The sequence below is a fragment of the Candoia aspera genome, chromosome 6, assembly GCF_035149785.1.
Source record: "Candoia aspera isolate rCanAsp1 chromosome 6, rCanAsp1.hap2, whole genome shotgun sequence".
In the NCBI taxonomy this organism is placed as follows: domain Eukaryota; kingdom Metazoa; phylum Chordata; class Lepidosauria; order Squamata; family Boidae; genus Candoia; species Candoia aspera.
The window spans coordinates 83,410,370-83,427,113 of NC_086158.1; the positions used below are offsets into that span (position 1 = coordinate 83,410,370).

At 41.4% G+C, this 16,744-nt stretch overlaps 1 protein-coding gene across 4 annotated transcripts in view; it reads left to right on the plus strand.

Annotated features, from left to right (window-relative positions):
* Positions 1 to 455: 455 nt before the first annotated feature.
* The window catches only part of RUFY2 (RUN and FYVE domain containing 2), a 37,409-nt gene continuing 21,120 nt past the window's right edge, over positions 456 to 16,744 (plus strand). The window contains exons 1-12 of one of the 4 annotated variants that reach the window (XM_063307564.1): positions 456 to 590; positions 2,526 to 2,699; positions 3,498 to 3,615; positions 5,336 to 5,437; positions 6,542 to 6,665; positions 7,549 to 7,610; positions 8,960 to 9,025; positions 10,587 to 10,656; positions 11,534 to 11,635; positions 13,718 to 13,834; positions 14,036 to 14,203; positions 16,207 to 16,304. In XM_063307564.1, the coding sequence (XP_063163634.1) occupies positions 494 to 590; positions 2,526 to 2,699; positions 3,498 to 3,615; positions 5,336 to 5,437; positions 6,542 to 6,665; positions 7,549 to 7,610; positions 8,960 to 9,025; positions 10,587 to 10,656; positions 11,534 to 11,635; positions 13,718 to 13,834; positions 14,036 to 14,203; positions 16,207 to 16,304 (1,298 nt within the window). In that variant the 5' untranslated portion in view covers positions 456 to 493. Of the gene's footprint in view, positions 591 to 688; positions 813 to 2,525; positions 2,700 to 3,497; positions 3,616 to 5,335; positions 5,438 to 6,541; positions 6,666 to 7,548; positions 7,611 to 8,959; positions 9,026 to 10,586; positions 10,657 to 11,533; positions 11,636 to 13,717; positions 13,835 to 14,035; positions 14,204 to 16,206; positions 16,305 to 16,744 lie in introns of those variants that run through there. The other 3 variants (XM_063307563.1, XM_063307560.1, XM_063307562.1) reach the window with 3 other exon arrangements.

A 16,744-nucleotide genomic window follows, 5' to 3' on the forward strand; every position in this document is an offset into this window, starting at 1 on the left:
TTTGCCTTAACCTCTAGACCAAGACTGTTAAATGACCCAAATAAAGGACAAAAGTGAGTTTTTGAGAAATAAATCTAAAGGGCAGCTTTCTGAAATAAAGGACTGTCCTTTTTAATAAAGGCCCTACTGTCACTGCAGCTGTAGGAGAGACTGGACACCCGGCTGCCACGGAGGTGTGTGCCTGTCCAGCCTTCTAAATAGGGTTTACTGTAGTGTCCTATGAATGAGTGTGAGACCTACTTTTAAAATACTGGTTTAGTACTCTTGAAGTCACTTTCTTAACTTGCGCATTCAGCAAGGACAGGACCAGTTGCGTCTTGTTTTTCCCAGCTGACTTTTCTCCGGCTTTGGGCTCGGGGGCTGCGCCTGGGGCTGCGCGCGGTGCCACGCCGCGTCCCGCTCCCCGAGGCCGAGCTCCGCCGCGGCGCTACCTCGGTCCTCCGACCGCGAGAGGCGCCCTGGCCCAGGCCGGGGGAAGCAGGCGGAGGCGGAGATGGAGGATGAAGAGGGCTGGAAAAGGGCCGTGAAAGCAGCCAAGGCTGGATCCGCGCTGAGCTGCTTGGGGACCTGCTGCTCCCCGCTGGCCATGGGTAAGGCGCGAGGGCGACGGGCGGGCGCGGCGGGGCGGGGCGAGACTGGGGAGGGACGTGAGACGGGGCGGAGGGAGCCTTCCTGCCCGACCGACGTTGCTGAGGTGCTGGAGGTGGCGCTGCTCCTCTCCGCTCGCTCTGGGGCCAAAATGGCAGGAGAGGGGCTGCCCTCGAGGCCGCCTTTCCAGCGGCTGCTGGATGCCAACAGCCAGTCGCTTACAGGTACTTGCTCTGCACTGTCAGCGCCTCGAAGCCGTGTGTGTGTGTGTGTCAGTCAGTCAGTCAAAGACCGCAGTCCTCGGAGACCGCCGGCAATGCCCGTCCATCCGCCGCGCCCTGCCCTCCACCTCCCGCAGTTCCCAGGGCGCACGCGGCGCAGGGTCCTGGCGCTGCCGGGGCGGGGAACCTCCCGGGGCAGCCGCCTCGATCCGTGCCCCTTCTGCCCCGCTTTTCTTGAGGGGTCCCCCCCGGAGTAGCAGGGATTTCAGAGGCAAGCGAAAGGGGAGGGCGGCGGCACGGGGAGCGCGGTCCCTTTTGGCTGTCAAGAGCCGGAGGCGTCGCCGGGCGCTCGGAAGGCGGGCGGCTCCTGCAGCCCAGGAGCCGCTTTTGCTATACGGTGTAGCTCGCGATTGGCGCTTGGCAAACAGCGGGTGCCCCTCGCGGGCGAAGGGGGATCGCGTGCGCCTCGTCGGTCCGGGATGGGGGAACGAGATGGCCTTGGCTTAAAGCTCCCCAAAGAAGCGAGGCGACTAGGGCCGATTAGGGTTTTGAATTCAACGGGGGAGGAGATCCGCCTTTCCGTCCCCTCTGCCGTCCTTGGAGTAACTCTGGAGCCCAAATCAAAGCAACCTCCCGTGTTTTAAGATCAGGAACGCTTGCCCTGGCAAAGGAAAATTAGGGGATTTACTGCCATCTCATGCAAGGATGGCCAGGAGGGCGCGCAGTGTCGAGAGGACATCGGGCCAATTCATGGAGGTTTGCTCACTGCTTGCTACATCTCTCGGTGGTTGCAATTCCCCGCTAAACCTCAAGCAGCTTATTTAATTACCAGTTGCTAAGGCATCGCCTTTCCCTTGGGACAGGGTTTCTCAACCTTGGCAACTTTAAGACGTGTGGACTTCAACTCCCAGAATTCCCCAGCCAGCATGGCCTGCATGAATTCCCCATTAATTCTCCATGGCTAGCTGGAGAATTCTGGGAGTTGAAGTCCACACATCTTAAAGTTGCCAAGGTTGAGAAATACTGCCTTGGGAGCTTCCGAAATCACACCTGGTGGGTCGCTGGGTGCCAGGGAATGCTGGGCTAGATGGGGAAGGGGATTCCCACAACTTGAGTGTCCTGTTCTTGTGAGGATTACCTCCAGTGACAACAGTGACGATAAACATTCACATTGTCAATAGCATCAGGTGCCAAACAATCATATGGAATAATAACAATAATAATAATATTAAAAATTGGCAACCAAAATGGAAAAGGACATTGTCTGTTTCTACTATAGTAATGCTAAAATCTTGTTTCTTTTGCAGTGCTGATAAAATGGCTGTTTCATAAAATAAAACACAGGGTCCTTCATTACAAGCAGACTTAATTAATGACAGGTTAAATATGAACCACAAGATAAATATTTTATTGTAACCAGTTAGTTTTACCATGAGATGGATTTACTCTAGGAAATTGCAAGCAGCACTTGGTGTTCCATTGTTAAAATGCTGTCAGCACTAATTTGGAACAGGATTTCTGCCAATGCTGCAGGATTGTTGATATAATCTCTTCCTGCTGGCTTCACTGAAAAAATCTTATATTTCTTAGCATAGTGCGCTCCTTGTTGCTTTGACTTTTTTCCCCCTTCCACTTTGTTACACTTAGATTTGGACACGACTGTTGTGTTTTGATCAATAAAATGTATGTCTTCAATCATTTATCTTTTTTTTTAAGCTGTGAAAGACCCCCTGGCGGTTGAACGAACAAATCTATTGAACATGGCTAAGCTGAGTATAAAGGGACTCATTGAATCTGCTCTGAGCTTTGGGCGGACTCTTGATTCTGATTATCCACCTCTCCAGCAGTTTTTCGTTGTCATGGAACACTGCCTGAAACATGGCCTGAAAGGTACAGATGGCATTTTTGGGTTATTAGTCTTTTTACCCCATCATCATTTTTGTTCTGTATTTGGCCATCTGAGAATGCCATCTTAGACTGATCACTTGGTTTTACACTAAGAGATAAGCATTTTTTAAAACACAGTATAGATCAGTGTTTCTTGATCACAGCAACTTTAAGATGTGTGGACTTCTATTTGTAGAATTCCCCAGCCAGCATCTTAAAGTTGCTGAGATTGAGAAACTCTGGTATAGATTGTTGGATGCTGGCCTACCCATGTTCACTTTCATTTGTCCTGCAGTCCCACTGTAAACTTCCCTTTCTGAATCAATTCAGAAGGAAGCTGTGTCTTTCTCCCTTTGCGTTCATTAGTATTCGAGAAGGCAATTGAAGAAATGCCCTACTTTCTGCAAGTTTTATTTCATTGGAGTCTGAATGACTTACGAATTTGGTTCATGTGCTTTTACCAACCTTTTTCCATTATTTGTTGATTGTCTAGAAGTATGATCTTGGCTTCCTGGTTCAAATATGCTTTTCCTTATTTTGTCTTCATTTGTCACAGGCTGTAGTCATCACAGTAGCTTCATGACTGGCTGCAGTGGTTGTAAAAAATCACTGGCATTTCAGATTAAATAAACTTGTTGATGCTCTATAAATATAAAATATTGACGTTTTAAAAGTGTTCACAATATTCGTATGTGCCTTTCCAATAAGTATCTCAGATACCTATGGAGCAAGTATATTAAACATGCCAAGAGAACAAAAGAGAGCATCAAAAGCCAAAATGTGTTTTTTTTTCCCTTCTAGTAAAAAAATCTTTTCTAAGTTACAATAAAACAATATGGGGCCCTCTGGAACTTGTAGAGAAATTGTACCCAGAAGCTGAGGAGATTGCTGCTAGTGTTAGAGACTTACCTGGTCTCAAGTAAGTTGTTTTCTTAATAAGGATCTTTTGACTTACAGATCATTTGTAATTTATTGAAATATTTTCCTCATGCTTTCCGTATATAAATCATTAAAATGAAATGAATATGAATTCATCTTCCACAGTAAAAATGTATGTAACTTTTCTTAAACTCACAGAATATTCTGTAGGTGAAATACAGGTAGTCCTTGCTTAATAACCATTCATTTAGTGATGGTTCGGACTTAGGACAGTGCTGGAAAAACTGACTTATGGCTGGTCCTCACACTTACAACCATTGCAGCATCCCTGCCGTCACGTGATCACGATTTGGGCACTTGGCAACCAGTTTGCACTTATGACCATTGCAGTATCCCATGGTCACTTGATTGCCATTTTTGACCTTCTTGCCTGGCTTCTGGCAAACAAAAATCAACGGGGAACCGTGTGATTCACTTAATGACCATGTGGCTCGCTTAATGACCATGGTGATTCACTTAATGACCACCACAAAAAAGGTCATAAAATTAGATCGGATTTGCGTAGCAACCAAAATTCTGGTCCCAATTGTGGTCATTAAGCAGGGACTACCTGTAATGTTATTATTCAAAATTGTAAGAAAGGAGAACATGGGGTTTTGTCTTGTGCAAAGAAGTTGAGGTAGAAATCTCCCAGATTCATACCATTTTCCCATTTTGTCTAAACTGACCTGCAGTTGCTCTCAGATTTTTGATAAGGGTTTCCAACTACACCTGCAAGTGCCAAGGATTGAAGCTGGGAGCTTCCTCATCTAGAGAGTCTGTTCTCCCACTGAGCTATATTCCTCTGCAACTGCTGTCCCCCAAAGGAGGCCTAACAATGGGCACAGGGTGGACCAACTCCCAGAATTCCTGCTGGAATTGTCCACTTCTCTTCTCGTGGTGGATCCCAGCCCTGATCATGTCTGGAACCACATTATTGATGGAGATTGTATCATGGCAAAAAGCGTGTTGGGAGAAAGAGAAACTGGAACAGCTAGAAGTGACTTTGAGGTGGTTCAGCTGTGGGGTGAAATGTAGGCAACGTCATGAAGACGTGGCAGGAATGTCTGGTTACCAGAGCATGCCCGTGACAGTTAGGGGCACATGAGGATGAGCCCAGTGAAAAATTGTTCTCATCCCAGATTAATGAGGTGAACATTTTAATAAAAGAAGTAGAATATTAAACATTGGCTTTGACACTGCCCATCACACAAGGGACTCTCAGGGACTTACGAGAGCGGGCTTAATCTTTTCAGAGGTTTCAGTAGAACAGTCCTGTGGACTGTGGTCTCGTTTGGATCTCTCCCTCCAAGTCTCAGATGGAATGACCCAGCCTCTGATCCCACCCCCAAGTGCTCACTGCAGACATCTCAGGGCATTCACTAACCTCTTCTTCCCCAGAAAACACCAAAAGGGGAAGGTATTTGCCCAAGATAAATAGAAGGGAGGGCATTTTCTTCTATTTTGTGTCTTAAGAGCTTTTTCAAGTAAGCATTTAAATCAGAAGGTTTTTTTTTTTAGGAAAACAAATTTTTGATGAGAGTGTAAAATGGCTAACGCACTGAATTAAATATTGAATGATTAAATAACACTGTTCCAGATGAAGATGGAAAGTGGTTTAATCTGTGTCTCTTTATTGGAAGACCTGTTGACTAGTCTTAGAAAAAAACAAGTCTGACTAATGTGTTTCTGTGCTCTGACCTATTCCTTTTTTAAATCAGGACTTCATTAGGACGCGCTCGGGCTTGGTTACGTTTGGCACTTATGCAAAAAAAGATGGCTGACTATCTACGATGTCTCATCCTTCGGAAAGATCTCCTTGGGTGAGAGCTTATCCAGATTCTTATTAAAAATCAAAGCTTTGATTGCAAACAGAATTGTGCACATTGATTGTATTGCATTGTAACTAGAACTTAGCTAAAATAAATATTTATTTTCTTGGTTAAATAAAACAGGTTATCTTTGGATTGCTTAGATAGCAGATGCAATCCAAGCATTTCAGTTTCTTCTGAATTATAGTTTTCAATAAAATAATCCTGACAGCTTTCTTTTTTAACATTTTGGTAGAACAAAAAAGAAAGGAGGGATTCTAATGATTATTCAGGTTTTAACAGTACTGTAGCATAAACCAGAAGTCAACAACACAATGCCTGTGTCATTCTCAGACAGCACTGGCCACAACAATGGCGATGATATATTCTTTCTCTTTTGCCACTTAATGTATTATGCAAATTTACATTATGCTGCCAGCTGTTGGAAAAGGCTGCAGACCCAGAGCATTAAAATGAGGATAAAATGTGGTTGCACAGCATTTAATTTCTTATTTGAAGAACCAGGCGTTTTCTGAAAAAGCAATTTTCTTTGCTCTTTTATTCTAGGCAGGGAACGTTATTCATGTTATTCTGCTTGTGCAAAGCCTCTGTTGCTTGGAGAATCTTTTTCATCCTTGTGCAAATTTGAAATCCAATATTTGATTTCTATTTGAGGATGTGATTTCTCAACGTGATGTCATGATCTTAAATGCTGCTGATGCTGGTTTGTCAAGCACCTGATAATGGTTGCATAGTGGGACATGCAACCATTAGCAGGTCTACTTTTTCTGCCTGTGTTGACATTGGATATAACTTAGGAGATCTACATATGCTTGATCTTTGGTAACAGAGGTAACATGATTGGAATCATGAGATACATTTGTGAGTACCAATGGTTTTGGGGAAGAATGATGCAAAGGAAAGATGCTGGACGAGATCACTGTGTGCCATGCAAGTTATTTCTAGAAATCGTGAAGGATTCTTGTGATATCATCAAAGTCGAAGAAATATTTAACTACAGCCCAACCAGCTTTCAGAGGCTTGAAAATAAGTTCAGCTATAGAATTGACCAGGAATTGAAAATGTGGTTTAAATTATATGAAAATGCTTTTACAGTGAATTCTATGAATATCATGCACTGATGGTGGAAGAAGAAGGAGCGGTGATTGTTGGACTGCTTGTTGGGTTAAATGTAATTGATGCAAACCTGTGCATAAAAGGAGAAGATTTAGATTCACAAGTAAGTAGACACCACATTAATGTAGAATACTTAGCCTTAAGAGCACATCTGAAGATCTTGAATAAAATAATTCAAGTAATTTATTTAAATGAATCTGTTCATAAGCTATTTTTCCCCATGCAAACAGTTCTTTTCTTTGAAGCACTATGAAAATCTATAAATTGCAGAACCATATAATTGTGCTTCTACAGAAGAATACTGATAGCTTTTACAATAAAAAAGTTTATTGATTAGAAGATCTTTCAAATGGCTATGGTTTTTCCCTTGTAATATATATTTATTTATTTATTAAATGTATACGCTGCCCATCTCACTATAAAACTATAATTTAGTTCTATGTCCTTTCTTCAAGATGTGTGTGAGAGGGATGTTTTTGGTTTACATACAATTCTTAGTATTGTAAACTCAGTGTGATGAGCTTAAACATTTGAATAATAGAAAAATACCAATATTGGACTGTATTATAATGTAGGCTTATTTATATAGTATTCATAATTAATCCAGCACACTTTTGCTCATTTATGGGGACTGCCCATTGCTCTTCCTAAGCATTCTTTTTTAAAATATTTTTTTATTATTAATTGTTCAAGATATAATTAAGACACATGTGAGCTCAGTTTGGTCTGGAGGTTTTCTAACCCATTGGAGCAGATGTGGGGGAGATGGGGGTGGTTGTAAAAACTATTCTGTTGCAAAATGCCATTGGTCAATACAATCCGACCCATAGTTCCCCAAATGTTAAGGCATAGGTAATATGATCATTGCCGAATCTGGAATTTCCCATTCTGTTGAATTTGCTTAAATTTCCAGGAGAATGAAGGTTATACCTGCCCTAGCTTTTCATTTATTTCATTTTGTAAAATTTGAATATATTTTTTTTAAGGTTGGTGTGATTGATTTCTCCATGTATCTAAAGAATGAAGATGACGCTGAAGATAAAGGAAGGTGAGTTTTAGTAGAACTTGTGATGTTTAGCATGTTAAACTAAATGGTTGAAAATCCCATCACACTGGAATTCAAAAATGCCCGTTCCCTCACAGAATATTCCTTCTGTTCAGAAGAAAGAAACCTTTGTCCATGCTTCATTTTATGTTCATGTTGTACCTAATGTGTGTTAGTTCTGACTTAAAAAGCCCTCTAGGGCTTCACACAAGTTGTATACTTATATAACCACCTATTCCAACCAGATATGATCCACGAAGCTGCTCATATTACCCTAATTTCATGAGGGGGCAGGGCTGAGGTCAGAAAGTGCCGTTTTTGCATTATAGCACTATGCTGTGGAAGAACCAGCCACTGAGATGTTAATCTGGCCGCCTCAGGGCTGGCTTTCTTGAAGTTGGGTGGGGTTTGTTTTTTAATGCCTTCAAGTCCCTGCAGTTCTCTTGGCAAGGTTTTTTGGAAGTGGTTTGCCATTGCCTTCTTCCTAGGGCTGAGAGAGAATGATTGGCCCAAGGTCACCCAGCTGGCTTCCTGCCTAAGGTGGGACTAGAACTGTTTTCCCCGCTTCGAGTTTAACACCATAACCACTAGCTCAAATTGACTATCTCTTCAAGTTAGAGAAGGCCAAACTTTTCCAGAGGACCTTCAAGAAAAAATTGTTCACCCTTAGTTTATTTGCTTAATTTACTTATTGTATATTATAACTGTATTGTGTGTGTGTTTACTTTCACCTTTATTTACATTCTATTCCATTACTGTACATCTCTATGAGTCTGGAAAATAACAACAACAACAACAGCAGCAACACATTTTAGGCTGAACATTCACTACTGTGAAAGAAGTTGTACATTTTGGTGCCACAGATCTCAAGGGCAAAAAACAAATTATGGAACAACTATAAAAAAAACGAGAACAGTTTCTCTTGTTTAATGAAAGGAAGTTGTTTAATCAAAGAAACACGGAACAGATATATGAGCAGTCCTCTTCTATCAAAACCTAATAAAACTTGGGGAAATAGATAATCAAAGTCATATTATTGCAGTCTGATAAATCTTAGGCAAATATTCCATTTCCAATTTTTTGAGAAAAACAAATGAAACCTTTTTTTTTTATGGACCCCAGATATCTCAGTGATGGAATACTGAGGTGAACCAGTTGGTTATCCAGTTTATGCTGCTGCTGTTCTTCATCATAGAATGTTCTATATTTCAAGCCATATTCAGATACTGTTTTTTAATCTAGGAGTTTAGTTATATATAGATTTCTGGTACAGTAAATAGAAATTTCGCACATGGTATTCTCAAGACTCAGATAGGTGTTTAATTAAACATTAAATATTCAACTTCTTTTAGAAATGACCACATTGCTGCAATATTGGATCAGAAGAATTATGTTGAAGAATTAAACCGGCAATTGAAGTAAGTATACATTGAGGCATGTGTTAAATACAGAGACAGGTATCATCTGTTTTAAAAAATAATTACTTTGGTAATTATCAGGCATTGAAAATATTAGTATTTATTAAATAATTAGTAGAAAGAAGAGAAGTTGGGAAGTATTGTGAAATGCAAGGGCATCCACAGGGAGGGGGGTCAAAAAAGTCAAGATGGTGATTGCAACCACATGATCAAACCCTGCCCCCTTTTCATGTCCATGGCACGCGTGATCACATAATTTTTTTTTTTGGTGCCTTCTTTTGGTGGAGTCATTGTTGACTCCTGGTGACTGCCTGGACTAGTCCCTGTAGTTTTCTTGGCAAGGTTTTTCAGAAGTGGTTTGCCCTTGCCTCCTTCCGAGGGCTGAGAGAGAGAGACTGGCCCACGGTCACCCAGCTGGCTTTGTGCCTAAGGTGGGACTAGAACTCACGGTCTCCCGGTTTCTAGCCTGGTGCCTTGCTGTCACAGCCACCATCTTGACTTTTAATCCCCACCCCTGATGGATCCTGGTCAGAAATATCTTAGGATATTCCTACATTAAAAATGTGGTTACATTTTTAGTCTGGAAATGGTTAGCTATTGCATCAAGGAGTTAATATTACAATGATAGCTGGTTGTATTTGCTGTTCTTTACCAGGCAGACTAACAATGCAATCCTACTGCTATTGATGTAGGAGTAAGACTAATACTGAATATTATAGCTGTAGATGACGTTTGGTTCTACCAGTGTTTTCCATTGGACATCTGTCAAATGAATAAGTAAAATATACTTCTCTAAAGTATAAAGTATAAAAGGTATATTTAAAGACCTGTGTATCTTTCCTATTGATATGACATGGCTTTTTAAAGATGTTGTTCATGTATGTTTGGCTTCATGATGTCAAATACAAGCAGCGCTCCAGATCTCCTTACTGAGTGCAGTAAATCTGGATTAGAGAAAGCACAGGGGCTGAGTCGGTGTGCACAGCTTTGTCCTTTAGCAGTGGGAACTCTCTCACATTCTTCAAGAGAACCCATGAAGAAGGCTAACATTAATAATTAGCCTTCTCCAGATCATAAAGGAGGACTAATTAAATGTGACAATCATATAATAGCCTTTTGGGTAATAGCAGTTAGTCAGCTTTGGGTGATCTCAAAAAGCTAAACAGCATGAGACCTCTTTGATTCTAGGAAGGGATACCATGGGGATATACCCGGGCTATAGGCTAGATAGGGAAGTCTGAAAAACATCCAGGGAGAAAAGCTATGTCTAACCACTTCTGTATTGTTGCCGAGAAAACGGCATGAAATCATCAGGAGTGGGGCCAACTCAAAGGGGCCTTGAGTTTTACCTCAAGATGATTCCAACAAGGAAATAAAAATATGGGTCACGGATAAGAAAGAAAACCAACACTGTACATTCTGAGGAGCGGTGGCAGAGAGGTGTTTTCTGATGCATTTGTTGGTGGGCACTGAGCAGCTGCTAGGAGGTTTTGTAAATCAGATTGTACTACTGCATAATTGCAGAAATAATTCTGAAGAATTTTTTTTTTATCATTTTCAGTAGTACAGTCAGCAGCCTCCATACACGTGTTGATTCACTAGAGAAGTCAAACACTAAATTAATTGAAGAGGTACTGTCTTTCAGCAATATATACTTTAATGTTGAAATTAGCAGTGTTTGTTTGCATTTTGGTTTGGTTTTAATTTTGGTTTGGGCTGTTTTTGGTTTGTTTCAGCCAATATGTTTCCCTTTGCCAAGGGTGCGTTGTGTGTTACAGAGCATCTGAGGAGCGTGAAGGTGGTGGCCGAGTTTCTTAGACATTCTCCTTCTCGCTCAGCTGCAGTAAACCAAATGAAATCCTGGTCCATCAATATAAACCTACTTTTTTTTTTTTGATCATATAGGCATGCAACTGAAGCCCTGTCAGAGCCATCTTGACCTTTTTGACCCCAGCCCACAGAAAACCTGCAAATAGCTCTAAAATATGTATGATAGCAGTATGGAAGGATAGGTCCAGATGCACCAACCCACAGAACATTTCTCTCTAGCTGCTGAGAGTCTGTGTATAATTGTGGCGGGACATAACTGTGAGATGGATGACAGATATTTCTTTGCAATTGTGAAAACAGCTTTCTACAGGGATCCTTGTGGCAAGCTCATTTAAACAATATGACGGCCCTGCCCGGTGATAGCTCTTTTACAAATGCCGGAACTTAAGGCGCTCTACATATTAAACATTCATTCGTTATTGTTAATGTGGGATTTTAACTGAGTGTAATACCTTTGGTTGTAAATTCTGGATATGTGCTTTCTGTCAACTGTCATGAGTCCATGGCTGTTGGCAATAGAAAAAGTTGAATGAATAAGTAATAGATAACTATGCTGAATTAATGCAGTGAAGTGGTCAGGAGATTGTGACGGTTTCATGCAGCACTTTGGGTCTGGAGTTGTTGTTTTTCACTGTTTGAAAGCTTTTGAATTTTTATTGTTATGTTCTATTTTCTTAGTTGGCAATAGCTAAAAACAACATAATTAAACTTCAAGAAGAAAACCATCACTTAAGAAGTGAAAACACACTCATTTTAATGAAAACACAGCATCATCTAGAGGTATGATATTTGATTAGTGTCTTTAAAATAATTCATGATTTGTATGTCAAATTTGCTATTTTTAATGTAATTTTCCATACAAAATATGTAATTTTTTAGTATTTTATATAAATACTTCAAGAATCTAGCTAAGAGTTTCAGGAGGGAATTTTTGAAAGATCATTTGTAAATATACGTACTTCATGGTCTGGCAAATTAGGATGATATTAATAAAAATTTAAAAAATAATGCTATTCGGTAACAAAAGTATTACTGCATTCACAGTTGGACAGGACCTTTTAAGGACCAAACAGAACATCAAGCATGCAAGTTTCAAATTTCCAAAATTCTTATCAGTACCAAAAATGTGTAGAGAAAAGAACAAAAACAAAAAAAAATGTCTAAAAATGTAGTTAAGTCCTAGATTTAACTGGCAGTGAGAAACTTGCTAGCAGCCTGAGCCTCTCTTGAATTGTTCTGGCGTCTCAGGAGCTGTAGAGACGAGCCAGAAAGGAGGAAATAATTCAAGCAATTTTTCCTCTGAAGTGCCTTGAGATACACTCTTTGCTGTACACTGTTGTTAATGTACTCAGCAAGGCCCACAGACCTATACAAATAATGCCAATCAAGTATTTTGATTAGGTTTACACTACCAGTAAACCTATGCTAAACTCACTGTAGGATAATGTTTACATTCCCTTGCTACAGATAGCCAAGACATATGGAGACAACATCTTCGATCAGGGTGTCCAGAGCAGGAGAGATGGACCCCACTGAAGACATGAATCCAAGTTTTATACCCTCTTGAATAGCATTATGATCACCCCAGGTCCTTGGAAGATTAGAAAGATTTTGTAGGGATGGTAGAAAAACTTCTAGAATGACAGAGTAACCACCCACGAAATATTCAGAGAGGGAGCTTCTTAAAACTGCAGAAATCAGCAGGGATGATTTATCTATTGAGTACAAATAGAAGAAATGAAAAATGGTGGAGCAGCTGAAATAAGGGATAAAAATAGACATTATGAAGTAAGACAGGCAAATAAAACTCACATGCAATTGGGGCAAAAGACAGGGAAGTGGAAATAACATTTGGTATCTTAGTCAGTTAGTGAATGGCTTCTCCCAAGACCAGAAGAGCAGGCCAGGGGAAGGGCAGTGTGTCTCAGTGCACAGCCTGTGACCTTTCCAAAGGTGTATAAGTGGAGTCAGTAAAAAAATTAAAATAGGCACTAAGGCACAACTAATTCTAACATGTCATGACATCACTGAAGTGAACAGGGTGAAAGCTTTTGCCCCATATTTGGTAGGGGTTTATAGTTCTGCAAGGCTTAAGGCACACATTTCTCCCTTAAAACATTTGCAGATTTCTCTGCAAAAAAGAGGCCCCAAATTTTGTCCCCATCTATTCCACCAGTGCATGGGAAATGCAGGAGATGTGAATGGACCAGATGTTCCAGACTTGTGATGGACGCTGCACACTGAGTTAATTAGTGCTGGCTAGATTCTGCATGTCTCAAGTTACCTGTGGGGTTTTTGGAAGAAGAATCAATTGCAGACCCCCATTTTTAAAAACATTCAGTTGGTGTTATCCAGATCTCTCTCTGACCTACTGAACTTGAAATTTTCATAAATAGTATTGGCATGAGGAATATCTCATTAACAATAATAAATATAGCAGATTCCAAACTATAAAAGAAGCATTTTTCTGTATTTTCAATAATATTTATACATATTACAATACTTTTTAAGTAGGTACTGTGCCTGTATCTTACATGTGATCTAAATCATTTTTGGCACATGCATAGCCCGACAAAAATCCCCATGTCATCACAAACACTAAGAAGAGTTAGGAAGTGTTCTTTCTGCCTAGTACATTTATCTATGTTGCTCCAGGACAGTGTTTCTCAACCTTGGCGACTTTAAGATGCCTGGACTTCAACTTCCAGAATTCCCCAGCCAGCCATGCAGCTTGGGAAATTCGGAGAGTTGAAGTCCACACATCTTAACATTGCCAAGTTTGAGAAATGCTGCTCTAGGGAGAGGCCTCTTTTTGAATACCAATATTTTTAAATACAACAATTTTCCTTATTTTCTTTGTAGATGAATAAAGTAGATGCTGAAGCAGAACTTCAGACATACAAACACTCCAGACAAAGCCTGGATGAAATGTATAACGAAGCACATAGGCAGCTTCGGGAAGAATCGCAGTTAAGACAAGTAAGTAGGTGTCACATAGACGGTGAAGGTGAATGGGTAGCCCTGCGTGCTCCTTGCTTTCAGTCATAGAGTTACGTACTTAGGTAGCTGCATGCTGTTGTCAACCCTCTGCCGTGCTGTTTTGCTAGACCTGTTTAATCTAAAATTAAACACAAGATTTTGGAAAGATCTGGTTTTTTTGTTTGCTTTTATGCTTTGTAGGATATAGAGAATGAACTTATGGTCCAAGTTGGTATGAAGCATGAGATAGAACTTGCAATGAAGTTATTGGAGAAAGATATACATGAAAAGCAAGACACTCTTATAAGTCTGCGGCAACAGCTGGAGGAAGTCAAAGCGATCAATGCAGAAATGTATCAAAAACTGCAGGTAGGTAATTATTTATATCTTGGAACCAAAATACACAGGTGTAATGCAGTGGTGTCTGGTGGTTTTGGGGGGGTTCGATTTCCCCTAGAGAGTTTCCTCCCCTCTCTGTAGCTTTCAGGGTTAGCGGTTGACAGTTATTCATAGCATCTTCCCTATGGGAGTGAGAATATTCTCACTCATTTAAGCTTTGGAAGGGCTGTCTTGGGGAGGTCATAGAATGGAGTTGGTTTGTGTGATGTGCTAGACCAGGCTTGCTTAGCATCAGCCGTCAACAAGAAACCTATGAGCAGTCCTGGATTAACAACATGGAAACCAGTCTGGCAGAAATCTGTGTGTTCCTTGCTTTGCCATCAGCATCCCAGCTGGCACTCTCTGGGCAGCTCCCCAGAGTTCTTTGTAACGAAACCCAAGGGCACCGTGGCCTGATCAGCTTGGCAGCTTCTGTATGCAAGGTTATGGATGCACATACTTCTTTAAGCACTGTTGCTCTTTTGAAAAGATCTTCCTGTGGAGCTGGAGGAGGAGGAGGAAAAACAAATCCAGCAGCATCAAAAACGTGGCTGCAGCAGCTGCTGTTTCTGGCCACTGCTCTTAGACTGCATTTACTACTTAATTATTTAATACTGCATGTATTAGTCCAGGTTCAGACAACCTGCCAGACCATGGCTAAAGTAAGCTAACCAAAAGTAAGCCACAACTACAGACCCTGTTTTAACACATACTTTGCTAGCCCCTGTTTGAATGGTGATCTCGGTTCAGACAAGGTTAGTGCCCACAAGCTTGAAGAGAACTCTTATCCCTAGCCTAGCACTGTTCTGTACTGAGGAGACCTTAAATGGAAGGGAGGCATTTAAAGCAAGCATTCCCATTGCAACTGCTCGCAAAATGGCTGTCTGAGCACATGCATGTGCAGAGAGCCGGAGATAGTTTTCAGGCAGTTGTGGGAGCCTTGCCAAGCATGTGACTGCTCTAATGCTTTGAGCAGAGGTGCTGGTGAAGTGCCACTTTGGAACGCACTGTGCAGTCCTACTGATTTCCCTGTGTTGGCTTCTTGTTACTGCTTTTAACTATCTAGCCCAGTGTTTCTCAACCGTGGCAGCTTTAAGATGTGTGGACTTCAACTCCCAGGATTCCCTAGCCAGCACGGGTTGCAAGGTTGAGAAACATTGACCTAGCCATTGGGGCCAGAGGTATCAGGCCAGTCATACCAAACCAGGAAACTTCAAGTAGGGATGCAATAGAGGTAGGCCTTGCTTAATGACTGCCCTGTTTAGTGACAGTTTGAAGTTATGACAGCACTGAAAAAGGAACTTTATGACTGGTCCTTGCACTTAGGACAGTCACGTGATCGAGATTCGGGCACTTCGCAACTGGCTTCCGACAAGCAGAGTCAATGAAGAAGCTGGCAGTAAAATTACATGGTCACGTGATGTCTCGCTTAACGACTGCAGGTGGTTTGCTTAAATGATAGAAGCGGAAACAAGGCTGTAAGTCTGTTGCGGTCACATGATGTCTTGCTTAACAACTGTGTCACTTAGCAATGGAGTTGCCAGTCCCAATTGTGGTCGTTAAGCGAGGACCACCTGTACTCTCCCTCCAGAAATGCTAAGGGAAAATAAAAAGCACTGGTCACTGGCCTCCCCATTCATACACATTGATGAAACAGTGCACATCTCAAAGGTAAATTTTTTATTCTTACTATCTGATCAGGTATAGATATGATTCTGACATCCGCTACATTTTTCCCTCTTTTTTCCCCCTCCCAAATCAACTGACTACATGAAATGTTTTTGGAACTGGAAAACATGCAGCAGTTTTGCAGAACTGCAGTTGCCTGATGAACGTTGGACTTTGTGGCCAAAGGGCTGCTGCTCCTTTCTGCAGAGATTTCAGTATTCAAAGTTGGTTCAGAGAGATCTGTGTTTAACGTCAAGCAGGAGGAGAAAGAAAAGCCACGCAGCCAGATAATTATCATATCGTAATATAATAATCTCTAATAATAGTTTTCAGATGATGCCATGAAAGAGAAGAATGAAATAATTGGTCGCCTGGAGGATAAAACCAGTGAGATTACCGCAACGATGAAGCATCTGGAACAAAGGTACAACATCACATTCTTTCTGTTTTTTGTTACTCATTTTTCCCGCACTGGCTTGATTGGCTGCTTGGCCCACGTTAATGCTGCACCATAGGCCTGGGCTTTTATCTTCCTCTCATGTGCAAGCTCGGGAAAAGTTTAGTTACACTTTTACATAATCTCAACTATTTTTAATGCTCTTCAGTTTCACCTGCCAGGTTCATAATGCATGGTTTGAGGTCAGCTTGTTAGAAACTGTGATCTCTAGCTCATATGCAGTGACAAGCTGAGCGTCTGCAAAAACCAAAGTAAACACCCCTGAAGTCTGCCTGGCCAGCATTGGGTGATGGGAGGAAACTAGGAACTGGGTTTGTTCCAATTTATGTTACAACATAGCACTGACCTTGGCTTAGCATTACGGGCTAGCTGGGCAGGTTATAGACTCAGTCACTTGCAGACTGTGC